Below are 16099 nucleotides of genomic sequence, written 5' to 3'. Positions count from 1 at the left end.
GAGAGAGAGAGAGAGAGAGAGAGAGAGGGAAGGCGAGGAAGAGGAAGAGGAGAATTAATATTCGCAGCAAGAGCAAGAGCAAGAGCGATGAGGGGAAGGAAGGCGCGCGAGATAAGTGGGTGGAGCCCCGGGGCGAGTGACGGGGGGCGCTGACTGGCCCAGCTTGGGGCGGGGCGTGCGATAAGCCCAGCCCGGGGGAGCGCCAAACAAAGTTTGGGCGCTAAGCCCTTCGAGTCTAGCGCGCTGGCTGGAGCCTGCTCGGCCCGATGCTGGTGCCGGCCAGGCACGTACACTGTATACTAGTAAGAATGTTTTTTTGTTCTTTTTGCCGCCGAGTGCAGAGCAGAGACGTAAAGGATGCAAGATATGGATGACCTGGAGACTTGGAGGCTAGATTCCACCGGTGGAGTACCGGCCAAAGTGAGGCGAGACAGCTAACACGCACAGCGTGTCGGCGACGAATGACGATGGGCGGCTAGTCAGGCGCTATTTTCCGGTAAAGAACAGTGAAGAGCTGCCTGCCTACATAGTAACTACGCTGCTGCTGCCTGGGGACGAACCGCTTGATTGACAAGCTTGACAAGACAAATCTGTGCCGACAAATAGGCGGAAATAATCACAGTTCTTGCTCCGATGGCGACAAATAAAAAATGCAACGCTGGGTTAAAAGTGGGGGTATAAGTGTGTGATTGGCTGTCTGGTTTGAGGCTCTGGCATTGACAGAGCGAGAAACAGCTCCCATTGGCTGAAGGGCCTCCCACCGCCTAGGCCAGACCCACTCGCTCTTTTCGTGTGCCGATTTTCTCGACGTTCCCAATCGGGTCCCGCGGACCCACCCGGAGCGGGTCCGGCCACGCACACCGCCTTGACTGGAGCCAAAACTGGATCCCTCAACATGTCAACACATCGGAATGTTTTATTTTTTTTCTCGTCTTTCCTAATTGAACTTTTGTTCTCCATTATCTAGTGGCAAACCAATTCCTTTTTTTGGCTTCTCACTCTCTTCGCTGTACCAAAAATGTGCCAACAAGAACCCCCCTGACTCACCGCCCGATCACGTGCGCGGTGGCGTATCTGACAGGCAGAAAAGGCAGCCAACGAGGATGCACAGCCATCGACTAGTTGAAACAGCACAGAAATGAGTCAATTCCTAACTTCTGCCTACCAGGCTGAGCGATCGTCCGACAGATCACATGGGCCTGTGTCTCGTGATTTGTGGTTCTGGGCCGCCGTGAACTGGCTATGCACACCGTTTGCCGACGCGCGTTGCGTCCTTCAGCTGCAGCATCGACAGCTCGTGTGCCTTGCCATCTAAACAGACTTTTACCATAATTATCGTTACCACTTTGTGTTTTTTTTCTGCCGCTAAGCGTCGGATGTGGCGGGCCTGTGGATCGGCGGATGTAAGTGCCGCCCCACGCAACTTAATTTCTGGTTAATTTCTGGCTGGGGAGAAGTAGTACTACCGGTCACGGTGTGCGGAACTGCAAAAAGAACAATGCAAAAGCCGAAGAACAGTGTTAAATTCGCATAGATAAAGCGTATTTTTGATTCCTCCTTCGTGTTACGCTTTGGGCTAGCGTCACCAATATTTGCACTCCTGACCCAAAGACTTCTTTCCATACATGTGGCAGAACGTACCGTGGATCCGTTCTTCCGGTATCGCTAACCCTGTGGCAAAATATTAAAAAAAATCCAAAGTCAATGGAAAAGGGGGAACGGACCCTTTCCGACTTTGCTTTGCTATTGTGAACCGCAGAAAAGTGTATCTTGTTATCAGTTCCTTACCACGTGGGAGGGCGGCCGAATACTATAGTTGCATGTTATGGGTTTGTCATCATTATAAGTATTTTATTTTATTTCCTATATACAACATGAAGTATACAAAACAGGGTTTAACCAATCCATGTTTTATTTTGTTCCAGGCAGTTTCATTTCTGCCTGATTTGTCAGGCACAGTAATGGTTGCTCCACCCGGAAGAAACAATCCCATTCCTAAAACCCAGTCAATGGAGATACTCGATATACGTAGTATACGCAGTATACTCCACTTGCATTGTAGTTGTGTACCTCTTAGCTCAGCGGCATCTTACCGGAATGGAAGTTTCAGCCAAGATATCGTATCCCCAGATGTCAGCAAAAACCTGGCGGCAGCTAGTTGGTCGGTGGTTTTTATCGTGGGCGATTCAAAGACAGCTGAAATGTCCAGCATTGATGTGAGATACCCGATTTCAAAAACCCTCCCCTCTGAGATACGTCAAACTCAGAGCTAGATATAGGCAGCTCATTTGCTTGCATTGGCCCGCGCAAATGTGCTGGCGACAATCAGCGGGAAAGCAATAGTAGCCTCTGCATACACCTTGACACTGTCTGCCCCGGCTTTGATCTTCCCCCAACTAACCGCCTCATCCGGTCTGGCGCCTGCATCACTGCCGTCAAATTCCTGCGCCGTGTTGATATAGACTGCACTCTCGGCACCATTCCTCATCAAACACGCGTTGGCAATATGGTGTTTGACCACTCCTCCGCCAAGAATAATCATTCCTGCTCTCCGGGCCCTAACTGCCATGGTGTTGATTCGTCTGACATCGTCGACAATATCGACCCGGAGCCGCTTGGGCGACGACTTGAACGTGTGGAAATAAAGCATGTCTCCCAACGAGCCATCCGTTAGCGCCGGACAAAAGACAGGAATGTCGTTCTTCCAAGCCCAGTAGTAAACAGATTCTTCATTATTAATTTCTTTGCCCAGTCGGTTGATAATTCGCGACGGGGTCCAGTGTAATTCGTCATCCGGATCTCCGCTCTGCTGCGCTTTTATTTTCGATTCTTCCTGCTCATCCACCATCTTATCCAGAATAGGTACCAGCCAGTCTTCAAATGCACAGTAATTGCTATTTGGAACCACCAGGTTGCCAATGCGATTAAGCCCTTGTGCGCGAAGCCCGGCACCGGGCGTGCTGAATGATCCCAGGTAGGTCGGGGCCAGACACTTGATAAAATCCTCCTCTACACCCCCGGCTGTCGTGACAATGGCCGAGACATGCTTGTGTTGCACCAAGAATCGTAATGTTTCCCGTAAACCTGATGATATCAAATTGCTGGTGTATCCGAGAAATATAGTCGTGCTATCGCCTGTCTCGGGGTCTCGGAATGCACGCATATCGTTGATAATGCGTGTGGCCTCGCCAATTGCACTCGCTTGAAACCCCATCGTGGCCATGTTTGCTACTAGCTCGGCAACGGTGATGTCGCGACCGGCGTAGTCGTTAAACTCAACACCGCGCACTTTCTGGACATGATCGGGGACTGGAGCGGATGGAACAAGGACGGCTGCTGCGGCGGAGGAGGGGAGAACACTGTTATTGTCATTTTGCGTAGCGATTGTTGGAGCTTTAGAAGCATCTGTATTGGAATTTGGGGTCGCCATGTTGATTTGCCTTGGAGAGTCAGCGCGGGGAGAAGTCGCAGACAAGCAAAAAATTTCCCGGCGTCTCCTGCCCCGTAGCGCGGGGAGCCGATAAGATAAGGTTGATAACCCCGATTGCAAAATTTTGATATATTTTTAAACCGATTTATTAAAATCTCAGGAATATGAAGTGGCAAGTTACCACATGACTGGACTTGTATCAAAAGAAATACTAAGACAAAGATTCACCTTGAAATAACAAATACTTGAACCACCCTTAGCCAATTTAACACAGAAAAAAAAAGGCATTCATTATTCAGTCAGTCCTGTTGACCACACAAGCGGCGACAGGGCAAGCAGCATACAACTAACTGAGGAGATTCGTCGTATCAAATTGACAAAGATGACACTTGCCTTGACCCCGTAGCCTTTCCCATGGCTGGTCATGTCTGCATTTATCAATGGACAAGAGTGGTCGTTTCGTCACTGGGTCTTCAAATTTTATTGGTTTTTTCTCGGTATCACCGTGCAGCGAGAGACCGCAACAGAAACAAAAGCCTTTGTTGCACATAGAACACCTATATTGATAGAAACTTAGCAGTGGACGCCGAAGTCCCTCCTTCTTCCTTCTGTTTTGTTTTCTGGCACCCTTCGAAGCAAAACTTACACCACAATATCACAACCATCAACGCGCTCAACAGCAGCACCGCAGTTGGGACAGCGTTTCCATTTTTTTCGACTAGCGAGCTGAAAAAAACTTGTATCTTCACTGGGAGATATCTTGCACTGACCCTCGATGCATCTCCTGCTTACATCTTATATAAGTCTGCTGACCGCAGGGACAGCAAGCTCCATAATATAGGACGTTTGAAGGCATAATGTATTTTCTGCATGGCTCGGAGGAGCAGCATGTCGGTAAAATACCTGTCCTCTTGCCAAATTCTTTGTGGACTCTTTTGAACAATGGTATCCCTAGGACTCGTTTATACGCTGGTTTCCTGTATGGAATTTCTTGGTTACAACAACGGGGAGGAAAAGGTTCCCCAATCGACACCGCTACTATCTTCTTCATACAAGGATAACAATATTGGTAAGAGAATGGCAGCGTTATTGATCTGCGTTTGGTTTTATGTTCGATACAAGCAGTGCATAGAACAGTTCCCTGCCTTTTCGATCCGCTCTTTCCATTCATGATAGCTGATCGAGGCTTGTCGTTATTGATAGTATTTCATGAGCAGAGGTCAATTACCTTATATGCCTTCACCACACGCTAACTTTTCCTCTGCGATTTCAGCTATCTGCTTATCACCATGACGTGGAAATTTAATTCATACCCAAGGGTTTAGAAACCCTAATGAGGAGAAATAGAAGTAAATTTAATACAAACCAAGGTCGAGCGAATATTTTAGTTCTATTATTTTTAGATGGAAGAGCCAGAGCTCCATAATGTGTTTGGTTGAATGATAAACCCGATAGGACATTGGATTGTTTCGGCATTAAGCCCGCGCCCTAAACGCCGATAATTGCTTAGGGCCGAAAAACCTTGGGATATAAAATCACACCACGTTTTCTCCCATCTTATAGTAATTTTAAATACTAGTATCAGTAAAAAAAGATCCTGCATAACCCCAGCGTCTTTCCAAGTCAAGATGACATTCGCAGGCTATCTGTTCCGCCAAATATTCGTCCACCCCAACCAGCTTCCTCCTCATCTCGACCTCTCTGGACGAACCATTTTAATTACAGGAGCAAGTTCCGGAATTGGTCGTGAAGCTGCTATTAAATGTGCACAGTATCACGCAAGCCACTTGATTCTTGCCGTGCGCAACGTCGCCAAAGGCGAAGAAGTCAAGAACCAGATCTTACAGCAGATCAATTCCCTTCGTCTCTCAGCAACAAATCAAAAGAAACTATGCAAAATTGAAATATGGGAAATTGATCTGACAGAGCCTTCTTCGGTTGTCAAATTTGGCCAACGAGCTCAAAGCCTTGATCAACTCGACGTGGCGATACTGAACGCCGGTATCTTCTCTCCCAGCTTCACCACTACTCCAGCGACAGGCCATGAGACGATGCTTCAAGTAAACCATTTATCAAACGCTCTTTTATCCGCCCTTCTCTTACCAGTGTTGCAAAGAACGGCACAGGCCCAGGGCCGCCCATCAAGGCTGACCTTCACTTCCTCCGAGGTTCACATGTGGACACCGTTCAAAGAAGGCACAAAACCCGTTATTTTCAACGAAATCAACGATCCAGACCAATTCGAGCTATGGAAGAGCTACGCCAACAGCAAGCTTCTAAATGTCTTCTGGGCACAAGAACTATGCCACCACATCAAGGCCGATGAAGTCATCATCAACTTACTCAACCCGGGAAGCGTCGATTCTGGGTTGCATCGTGATTTCAACAAAGCCGTGCAAATGTTCGACAAGATCGTCGGACGGACGCCTGACGAGGGTGCTCGTTTACTTCTAGATGCCGCCTTAGTTCAAGGTATCTCGACTCATGGAAAATATCTAAGTGAAAACAAAGTTACACCGTACGTGTTTTTGCCCTCTAGTATTTCGTTCATTGCTAAATTTTAACTGTTGGTTGCAGGACTGGTGATGTTGTTCGTAAGGACGAGAAGGGTAAACTGCAGATCAAGGTGTGGAATGAGACGGTGGAAGACTTGCAGCGACATGCATCTCTGACCGAGTTAAGTGTATTTAAAGAAGTGTAGGCAGTAATCGAGAAGTAGTTGATACTTAATTGAATGCATAAAGCAGTGGCCAATCAGATACAAGAACATAGGGCTCCCGGTTTGGCTTAGTGCCATCACATCGGGACTCCACGTTTCTAACATCATTTCTAATATTATTCATTTTCCATTCAACGTTTGCCATATGAACGGCATGGGTGCCTTTTTCTTCTTTCTTTCTTTCTTTTTCAGATAAAAGGGGCACTTTTATTTAATCATCTTCCCTGTAGGTGTCAAAGACATGGTACTGAAAGGGACCAGAAATCGGCTTATCAAGTCATGTCTCGAGTGTAATAGACGGAAGCAAAAGGTAGGCAAGGTTCTACTCGCATTTGTGCTAGTGAAATATAAATACCATTGCTTATCCTGTTTGGTCTATAGTGTGATAGAAAAACACCATGTCAACACTGCGTCAGTCGTGGCGTGGCAGGACGCTGTTCATATCAAGAAACGAAACCTAAGCCACCTACTAGCCTAGAACGAGGCGAAAGTAGCGACTCAGATTCATTTGGAATGGACGAAAGTTCTGAGCTTGGGTACATGAAACATGGACCCGGTGCTCTCCAAGAAGTAGAAAGAGCCAATTTTGTTTCTCGGCCACGAAAAAAGCAGTTTGATCCCAGCCATTCCTCTCAACAAAACCAACGAACAATACAGCGAATGCTACCCAAAAAGCCTATCATCGATGATCTTATAGCTATATTCTTCAAAGAAGTCAACCGAGTCTATGAAATGATTTACGAGCCTATATTCATGCGAGATTACGAGCTATGGTGGTCACAACTGCACGACACAGGCACAAATACTGATTTTGCGCTTCTTCTATTGCGACTTTGTATTCTGAGTGTGCAATCTATAAAGGACTTCGACAAAGACTCTAATATTCAGGAGAATCACCCGGTGGACACCCTCAACTCGCCTGTTAAACTCGAGAAAAGGCTGTGCCGTATAGCTGAAGATCTAGATTCCCGGCGGCCTCGCAAGCACTCCCTCCTTGTTGTACAGCACATGTTTTTTCATGTCTGTTATCTCAAAAACAGGGGTCAGATAAAAGACAGTTGGCTCGTTCTTGCAGATACAGTTAGGGAAGCACATGAGATCAGCCTCCATCTCGAAAGACCTGGTGTCAGCGAGCTCGACCAAGAATTATGGAGACGAGCTTTTTGGAGCCTTTACATTTGGGATCGGTGGGCAACTTTTAAATGATTACCAAACTTAGACTAACAACTAAATTCAGGTTCATGTCAACATTTCTTGGCCGTTGGCCGCTCGTTCCGGAAGACCACTGTGATATCGATCTACCGCATGACAATATCCAAGCCATCACAACTAGCCCTAATATTCTCACACAATATACTGATCGACTGTTTCAAGTTCATGTAGCTCGCTTTATCTCACATACTATAGGCTCTAAAGCCTGGAAAAAGGACCAGTATGATCATGCAATAGTGACCAAAAGCATTCAGCTCTTTGAGGAAAACATCATTCGTCGACTCCCTCCTGCGCTTTCTGTCACAAATCCTGACAGAACCTGGGATATTGCACTGCCTAGTTTAGTCGTTAAGCGCGAAACTTTGCATATGACGATTTATTCAGCAGTTGCCGGCCTTTATCGCGCATTTTCCAATCCTTGGGAATTGCCCACCAAGACGACAAGCATTGATGAAGAGAACGAAGGATGTGATGATTTAAACGTATCGTACTATTGCAACCTAATGAGTGAGCTATGCAAAGTCCTCGACTCATCTATGAGATTGTACGATATGCGACCTAGTAGCCAAACAGAGGGTTTCTTCATGGCCCCTATGTCTATAGTCGAGGCACTGTCCCAAATTGGACTGTGTTTCAGAGCGGCGCAGTCGCTACAAGCAGCACAGTGGAGCATTCGAAATTGTGAGACGGCCAGAAAAATTGACCATCAGCTACGTTTTGACATTTGCGAAAAGTTCAGACGAGCATTTAGAATGCTAGCAGATCACAGCTCAGAATCAAAAATCGCCAAACATGGAGCTCACATATTGTCCGAAATCGCCTCGCAGATAGGATCACATTACGAAAGAGAGCAGACGGTTTTTGTAGCTGCTCAAAATTTCTCACACGAACAACTTAATATCGACATGTCTCTCCCTGGTGAGGATATTTCTGCATACCAGACTATTGAAGAAAACGAACCCTTTGATTGGACGCACTTTATTACTTCACCCGATCGCTCTTGGTTCTTTGAGGATTTGTTTTTAGAAAGTACAAATTGATAATGGATGTAAACTTTCAACGTTGTTAAACTATCTTATTATCAATCAAGATACATTACAAGGTCATATATTCATATGCAACTAGATATTTAAATAATTTTGAAAGGTTCGTGAATGCTTGTTATTTATCCCACACATTCTATTACAAATATCATACTACAACCCAACAGTGTGGGCCGTAATTGTGGCTTACATGTAGCGAATAGAGCGCAATAAATACAACAGTTTGTAAGTTTTTTCACTGCAACTGTTCCTTCTCTTGCCCTATTTGGGAAATACGTGGGGTTCTCCACCTCTCAAAATAAGGCAACAATGCCAACAACCATTCCTCCCCGCCAAGTCGCCTTTCCTCCCTCTTTATTTTTGCCCCTCTTTCAGCTGCATTCCTTTACACTCTCCTAAATCCCTGACCGATACTGTCTGTTATAGTTACAGAATGTGCATCGCTCGACGTGACGGAGTCTCGGGCTCGACCAATGTGCAGGGTCGTGTAGTGTTGCCCACCAACGTGAAGCCAACACACTATGATTTGACTCTCGAGGTGGACTTTGAGAAATTCACCTACGATGGAACGGTCGTGATTGAGTATGTCGAGCCTAGATACGATCAAGGTCAAGTCAAGCTGACAATTTACTTCCAGCCTGGGGGTGAGCAAAGACACGGACTTCGTCTCCCTTAACTCGAAAGAGATCGACATTCACAGTGCTATAATTTCAGCCAAGGGATCGGTAGTGGAATCTAATCCTGAGATCTCCATTAATGAGGATGTCCAGACAGCAACGATCAAGCTCAATCAGGTCCTCTCGGCAGGATCCGATGCTCGGCTGAAGCTCACCTTCACTGGTACTTTGAACGATGATATGGCCGGCTTTTATCGGTCCTCATTCAAGATCAACGGCGAGACCAAGTATATCGCTTCAACGCAGATGGAGGCGACCGACGCTCGCCGAGCCTTCCCCTGCTTTGATGAACCTGCCCTCAAGGCGAAGTTCACTGTGACTCTGATTGCGGATAAGAGCATGACGTGTCTGAGCAACATGGATGTTGTGTCGGAGACGGATTTGCAGGGAAGTGAGAAGAAGGCTGTCAAGTTTAACACCACGCCTCTCATGTCGACGTATCTTCTCGCCTTCATCGTGGGCCACCTCAACCACATTGAATCCAACAGCTTCCGAGTGCCGATTCGAATCTATGCCACTCCTGATCAAGATATAGAGCACGGTCGGTTCTCACTAGACCTCGCTGCCAAGACATTGGCTTTCTACGAGAAGACGTTTGACAGTGAATACCCGTTACCAAAAATGGACATGGTGGCAGTGCCTGACTTCAGCGCCGGAGCCATGGAAAACTGGGGTCTTATTACCTACAGAATTGTCGATTTGCTGCTAGATGAAAAGACTAGCGGTGCATCGCGCAAGCAGTACATTGCCGAGACTGTCCAGCACGAATTGGCTCACCAGTGGTTTGGCAATTTGGTTACCATGGACTTTTGGGACGGCCTCTGGCTCAAAGAGGGTTTTGCGACCTGGATGTCGTGGTTTTCGTGCAATGTTTTCTATCCAGAATGGAATGTGTGGCAGACCTACATTATTGACACCCTCCAGGACGCTCTGTCGCTTGACTCACTGCGTAGTAGCCACCCGATTGAAGTACCTATCAAGCATGCCGATGAAATCAATCAGATCTTTGATGATATTTCGTACTTCAAGGGCTCCTCCGTTGTGCGCATGATTTCCAAATATCTAGGAGAGGACGTGTTTTTGCAAGGTATTCGAAACTATATTAAGAGTCACGCATATGGGAACACCGAGACTGGGGACCTATGGGTTGCCTTGGCTGATGCCAGCGGCAAACCTGTCCAGGAGGTCATGGACATCTGGACCAAGCACGTTGGTTATCCGGTTCTTACCGTTACTGAGAATCCAGAAACCTCGTCCATCAGCTTGAAGCAGAACCGTTTCTTGCGTACTGGTGACGTTCGCATAGAGGAGGACACAATCCTATACCCCTGCATGCTGGGATTGCGCACCAAGGATGGCGTGGATGAGGACACCATGCTAATGGAGCGCGAGGGGGAATTCAAGGTCGACCTGGATTTCTTCAAGCTCAATGCTGACCACTCCGGTATTTATCGTACTTCCTACTCCCCAGAGCGCCTGCTGAAGCTGGGCCAGGCTGCTCGTGACGATCTGTTAACGGTTGAGGACCGGGCTGGTATGATTGCCGACTGTAGTGCCTTGGCTGCTTCAGGCTACCAAAAGACCTCTGGCCTGCTGTCGCTCCTCCAAGGTTTTGATACTGAGTCGGAGTTTGTGGTCTGGAATGAGATGCTTAACGGCATTGGCAGCCTGCGCGCCGCCTGGGCATTTGAGAATGGCAGAATCAAAGATGCACTCAAGGAGTTCCAGCGCTCACTGGTCACTTCTAAGGCACATGAACTAGGCTGGCAGTTTTCTGATAAAGACGACCACGTTATGCAACAGTTCAAGGCCCTTATGTTCGGCTCTGCTGGTAAGGCAGGGGATCCAACTGTCGTCAAGGCTGCATATGACATGTTCGCCGCTTTTGCAGCTGGCAACGTGGCCGCCATTCACCCAAACCTCCGCGATAGCGTCTTCACTATTGTCCTAAAGCACGGTGGCACCAAGGAGTACGACATTGTGCTTGACCGCTTCCGACATGCTCCTTCTTCGGACGAGAAGGTCATAGCCTTACGCTGCCTCGGTGCCGCTGAAGACCCAGCTCTCGTCCAGCGTACTCTGGACCTGGTGATGAGATGTGAGGTCAAGAACCAGGATATTCACACGGCTCTGGGAGGTCTCGGAAACTTCCCTGCTGGCGTTGAGGCTCGCTGGGACTGGCTGAAGAAGAACTGGGACACGATCTACGTGCGCCTTCCACCAGCCCTTGAAATGCTGAGTGTCGTCGTGCAGCTGTCCACTTCTTGCTTCTGCACAGAAGATCAGCTGAAGGACGTCAAAATTTTCTTTGACGCCCAAAACACCAAGGTAAGACTCCTTATAATCATTTATTTTCAGGCCATCACTGACATTTATATTCCTCTTATAGGGCTACGACCGAACTCTTGAGCAGAGCCTCGATACCATCCGTGCTAAAATCAACTGGCTGCTGCGAGACCGCAAGGATGTGGAATCCTGGTTGAGCCAGAATCAACATCTTTAGAGTACGCTGTGGGTTTCGGTTATACTAGCGCGTAGGGAGATATGTTAAATGCGTTTGCATGCGACAGAATGAGTTCCCTTTCGGATTATGTTTTATAAAAGCACCTTTTGTAAATTCAATGTGGAAAGAGTACATATTTATGTAGCGGGCACGGAAGACCAGCACTGATCAATTATAAGTTTCCTTTGTCTGGAACTTGCAACAGCAGAGACACACATCGTTGTTCTCTAAGTATTTCCGGCCAGAAAGTCTAAACAAGAATTATATGAACTTTCTTCAACCCTATTTTCCCGGGTCCCATGGACCTATGAAAAGGGAAAGTTTTTCGTCAATTGATACGGGAATAAGAACAATGGATCATATTGAGCTTATATGTCTACTAATGGATTGACAGATAATAGTGACAAAATTTCCCATATGTAGTCATCGTTAGCAGTTGACTGTTTTTTGTTGGTGGATAGATTGATTGACGAGCATTGAATGAACTTTGGGTCTTTTGGCGTAGCTGCCAACATTCCTATGTTCGATCTTGTTCCAAAAAGAATACTGAGGAACAAATATATTGGACACACTGAATTTGATTGGAGTAGAAGACGAGACATTGTCATTAGTTAGTCGGCTTTTGCTCGACGACCTCGAAGGAATTTCCACCACCGGAAAGGGAAAGCAACTAGGAGACGAGCTTCAAAGAATCAATCCTTTGCTTTTGAGATATTTGAAAGCGAGATTTACGCATATCTGAGAAGCTGGAGTGACCATAACTATGCTAACCAGGTTGGAGAAGCTCCGAGTGAGGAGAGCGATACTCATGAACTAGATGACGAGGGACTCTTTCTTAGTCTCCTTGAGCAGATAACCGGAAGAAAGTTTAAAGGAACATCATGGCTTGATTTAATCAATGATTCCGAAGTCCCCGATGAGTTCGATGATGGACCGCCAGCGACACCGGAGAACATTCCTTTCTGACTTCATTCCGGTCCCAGGTCAAAGCGTGACCAAAGCGAGAAAATTTCTAGAGCGATTGTCTCACATTCAAAGGGCGAAAGCTCGCGAAAGAGAATAAATGAGCAATCATTTGAGTGCGTCTCTTGCAATGAGCGTACGCCCGAATCCGAAATCATTCGGTGCCCTTGCCTGTATAGATACTGCCACGACTGTTCCAGAACAATGGTTTCTCAATTACTGATGACGACACCTGTTTCCACCGCAATGCTGTTTACAGGAAATCCCAGTTATGACATTCAAATCATTTCTAGACGAAGACACTTCGGACGTTCATGATATGCAGTACAAGGAGTATGAAGACGCAAATCCTACTTATCGTTCAAGAAAAACCTGCTCCAAGTATGTGATGCTAGAGTACGTTAAAAACAATATAGCATCTTGTCAAGTGTGCAGTACGCAAACATGTGCGCTTTGCAAGTCCATGGCGCATCCAGACGAGCCGTGCCCACGAGGCTCTTCGGGAATACTGGAGCTGGCAGAGGAGGAAAATTTGAAGCAATGTAGGAAATATAACCGTCTGGTAGAGTTGACTTATGGCTGTAATCATATTGTGTGAGCGTCTTCCTCCCTTGATTAAGACATAGGTGCAATCTAAAATGGTGTTTCTAGCTGCCGATGCCGCGCGGAATTTTGCTACGAATGTGGAATGTCGTGGAAAACCTGCTCCTGCGAGCAATGGCGAGAAGATAGATTGGAGGAACGAGCACGGGCATATATCAATAATAACGGGGCTGCTCGCTTAGACATCGTTCGAGAGAGGCTTCGGAACCGACACTATTGTCGACATGAAGGCACTTTGGACATATTTGTGGCAAAGAGGACCTTGTCGACAGCGCGGTGATAGATCAAGGCAACTTCTCCAATGCCCTCCACTGCAGGGTTCGAAAATGTCAAATATGCCGGGGCCGCCGCATCCCAGACTGAGTTTGATGGAACTACGGGTTATCTCAGATTGGATGCTTGAATAGCGCCGCTGTTTTAAAGACTATCATTATCATATCATTTGCTTACAGGCTGAAATGATAGATTTAAGTGATCTAACTACATATACCAATCGCTTGATACGTCACTTAATGCTCTATTACCTTTCGGTTGAAACAATATCTGAGTTACCAGTTGACCACTGGATATATAGAAGTTGAGATAAAACTAAACCAAACTTCAAATGTTGAGATTGACACATTAGCTTATTTAGAAACGGAAATTAATTGATATACATACCCCAGTGTCTTTTCAGTCTTGGGTAGATTTCAATGTTGCTATTTTGATGTCGTCGAGCTTCGTTTTATGATGTACGATAAACACTTCAGATCAGTTCATTCGGTTTTAGTTTTACAAAATTAGCTATTTCTTTGATGCCATTGGAAAGGGAAAAGTGCGATAAGGCGATTTTGTCTGTTAAACGCTGACGTTATTCGTGTAAATCATCATATAATCAAGGCAATCACAATGATGTCTTAACCTCGATTAAAGAAGCCCCTTGGACTTTCATAAACTGTTACAAATCATAATACAAAAATAAAGAGCCAAAAAGAAAATGGATCGCAATAGGGCTATTACTATAAGAAGCATTTTATTAGAAGGTATCGAGGCAATTAATTCAATCTTTGACAAGTATATTAACGACTTCAGCCGTCCGCTGGATACGTTTAAAGAAGAGATTAACATCTTTGCAAGACACAAGGACAAAGAGAAGGAATACTATACTGTTTCCGAAGGAACGGTTCCTGACTCGCTGACAGACACTGATGGCATCAAAGCTCTTCTTGGATTCGACTGCGCTGTATGCAATGAATCTCGGTCATTTTTTGATTTGATCCAACTTCCATGTTCTCACCTTTTCTGCGAGGGCTGTCTTGTGACAATGATTAAGCTGAGCCTAGAGGAGAGTACTCCCTTTCCTCCTCGTTGTTGTGGACAAGAAGTATCTGTGCAGATAGTCGAAGACATTCTACAGCCAGAACTCACAAAGGGATTCGAAAAAAAGCACCTTGAATTTAACGATTCAAACCGGACATACTGTGCTATCAAGTCATGCTCAAAATACATCCCGGTCACCAATGTCCAGGGAAAAGTGGGACAATGCTCCTGCGGTGGAAAAACGTGCGTACAATGCAAGATGCCGAGGCATAGGGGACGATGTTTAGTTGCACAAGACGAATTATTCAAATTGGCAAGGAAGTACAAGTGGCAAAGATGTTACAAATGTAACTCGCTCGTTGAAAGAATTGACGGATGCAAGCATATGACGTGGGTTTACATGGAGACAACCGTGGACTTCTGCTAGAGATGTTGACATTTATCTTTAGGTGCAGGTGTGGAAAACAGTTCTGCTATAGGTGCGGCGATCGATGGAACCCCCAGGAGGAACACAGATGCAAATACACCCTCAGAATGCGTTAAGGGGGTAATGGTATGTCTTGAAGTAGTGGCTGGCCAGGAAGCCTCTAAAAATAAATTGGGATGTAACTAATGGTCTAGTTTGCAATATATGTTAGGTTCAGGCTTTGTGATATCGGTCGAATACAGCAGAGACCCTCGTCCAGTTTGGAAAATTTGGCATGATAATGCGTTTAGAGACCCCTATCTCACGTTGTCGACATCCCGGGCACATCAAAACTCCGCAATGATGGCATTTGCACAAATGTGTTGCTGATGGGTGGGTGCATACATTGCATGGATCCTTGCTATACACCGTGTACCATAAGCCACCATGGCGACATTTGTTGTGGTTTAGTTGGTCATTTGGCGTGTACTTGCGAAAAGAATCAAGGTGGTGCCAAGTCTTGGGATCTTTGCGTTCCTTTGCATCTAGCTTAGCATCAGATAAACTACAGGGTTTCTCAGCTGGTTGTTCTCAGTAATAATAGCCACACAACTCACGAATTTTGGCCACAGTCAAATATATAATGAGCCAATCGATAAAAAGGTTGACTTTGCTTCCGTCTCTGGTTGGATCCTTTTGGCATCTCTTCGAAAGTTGGAAGCTGAGGGTTATCGTTGTACTTTTCTCGTAAGAGGGATTCTATTTCAGGATCGACGCAAGGTAGAAAAGAATCCAGTGTGATTTGTTGGCGGCACCGGAAACAGCACGGAGGTCTAAACACATTTGCAAGTGCCGCTTTGAGCAGTAGGTCTTTTGCACACTTGTGACAATAACAGTTTCCACACTGGCACTGAATCAAACCATCAACACGGTCATACTCAGTGCAGTGTATGCACTGATCATAGTAATCTGAAGAGAGAGAAGAAATAGCCGACGAGGTTTTGGACCAGAAGCTGACTTCCCGCCGTGAGTTGGGTGTTGGGGGCATTTGGTGCAATTTTCTCGAAAAGTTGGATGATGAGGGGTCATGGACACTTGGTGTTGATATTACCAAGCTGTGTGGAGTTGTTTTTTCAGGCACCTGCGGTGCATGTGGAGCGACTTCCTCTAGACGATGGCTAGGACGAGAATACAGGCTTGAGGTGTCATCAGTATCTTCCTCATCAGAGTCGAGACTGAGGTAC

General features: G+C 46.2%; 3 protein-coding genes across 3 annotated transcripts, besides 1 other annotated feature; 2 read left to right on the top strand and 1 right to left on the bottom strand.

Annotated features, from left to right (window-relative positions):
- Positions 1-2284: 2284 nt before the first annotated feature.
- TRUGW13939_02597 (uncharacterized protein) lies at positions 2285-3430 on the bottom strand (the record flags this gene model as incomplete). The annotated part of the gene is made up of 1 exon (XM_035485789.1): positions 2285-3430. The coding sequence occupies one exon, from the start codon at positions 3428-3430 to the stop codon at positions 2285-2287; it is 1146 nt and encodes a 381-aa protein (XP_035341682.1).
- Positions 3431-5058: 1628 nt separating this feature from the next.
- On the top strand, positions 5059-8389 carry TRUGW13939_02596 (uncharacterized protein; the record flags this gene model as incomplete). The annotated part of the gene is made up of 4 exons (XM_035485788.1): positions 5059-5948; positions 6008-6113; positions 6531-7336; positions 7387-8389. Coding segments are annotated over 4 exons (2805 nt in total), but the record flags the coding sequence as incomplete, so codon positions are not given.
- Positions 8390-8837: 448 nt separating this feature from the next.
- Positions 8838-11584, top strand: TRUGW13939_02595 (uncharacterized protein; the record flags this gene model as incomplete). The annotated part of the gene is made up of 3 exons (XM_035485787.1): positions 8838-8986; positions 9042-11409; positions 11471-11584. 3 exons carry the CDS (start codon positions 8838-8840, stop codon positions 11582-11584), a joined length of 2631 nt encoding a protein of 876 aa, XP_035341680.1.
- Positions 11585-12347: 763 nt separating this feature from the next.
- Positions 12348-12401: a sequence feature (Short protein (TRUGW13939_02594, QKX55501.1) was converted to a misc_feature.).
- The last annotated feature ends 3698 nt before the right edge of the window (positions 12402-16099 follow it).

The sequence above is a fragment of the Talaromyces rugulosus genome, chromosome II, assembly GCF_013368755.1.
Source record: "Talaromyces rugulosus chromosome II, complete sequence".
In the NCBI taxonomy this organism is placed as follows: domain Eukaryota; kingdom Fungi; phylum Ascomycota; class Eurotiomycetes; order Eurotiales; family Trichocomaceae; genus Talaromyces; species Talaromyces rugulosus.
This window is presented reverse-complemented; position numbering and strand designations above follow the sequence as displayed.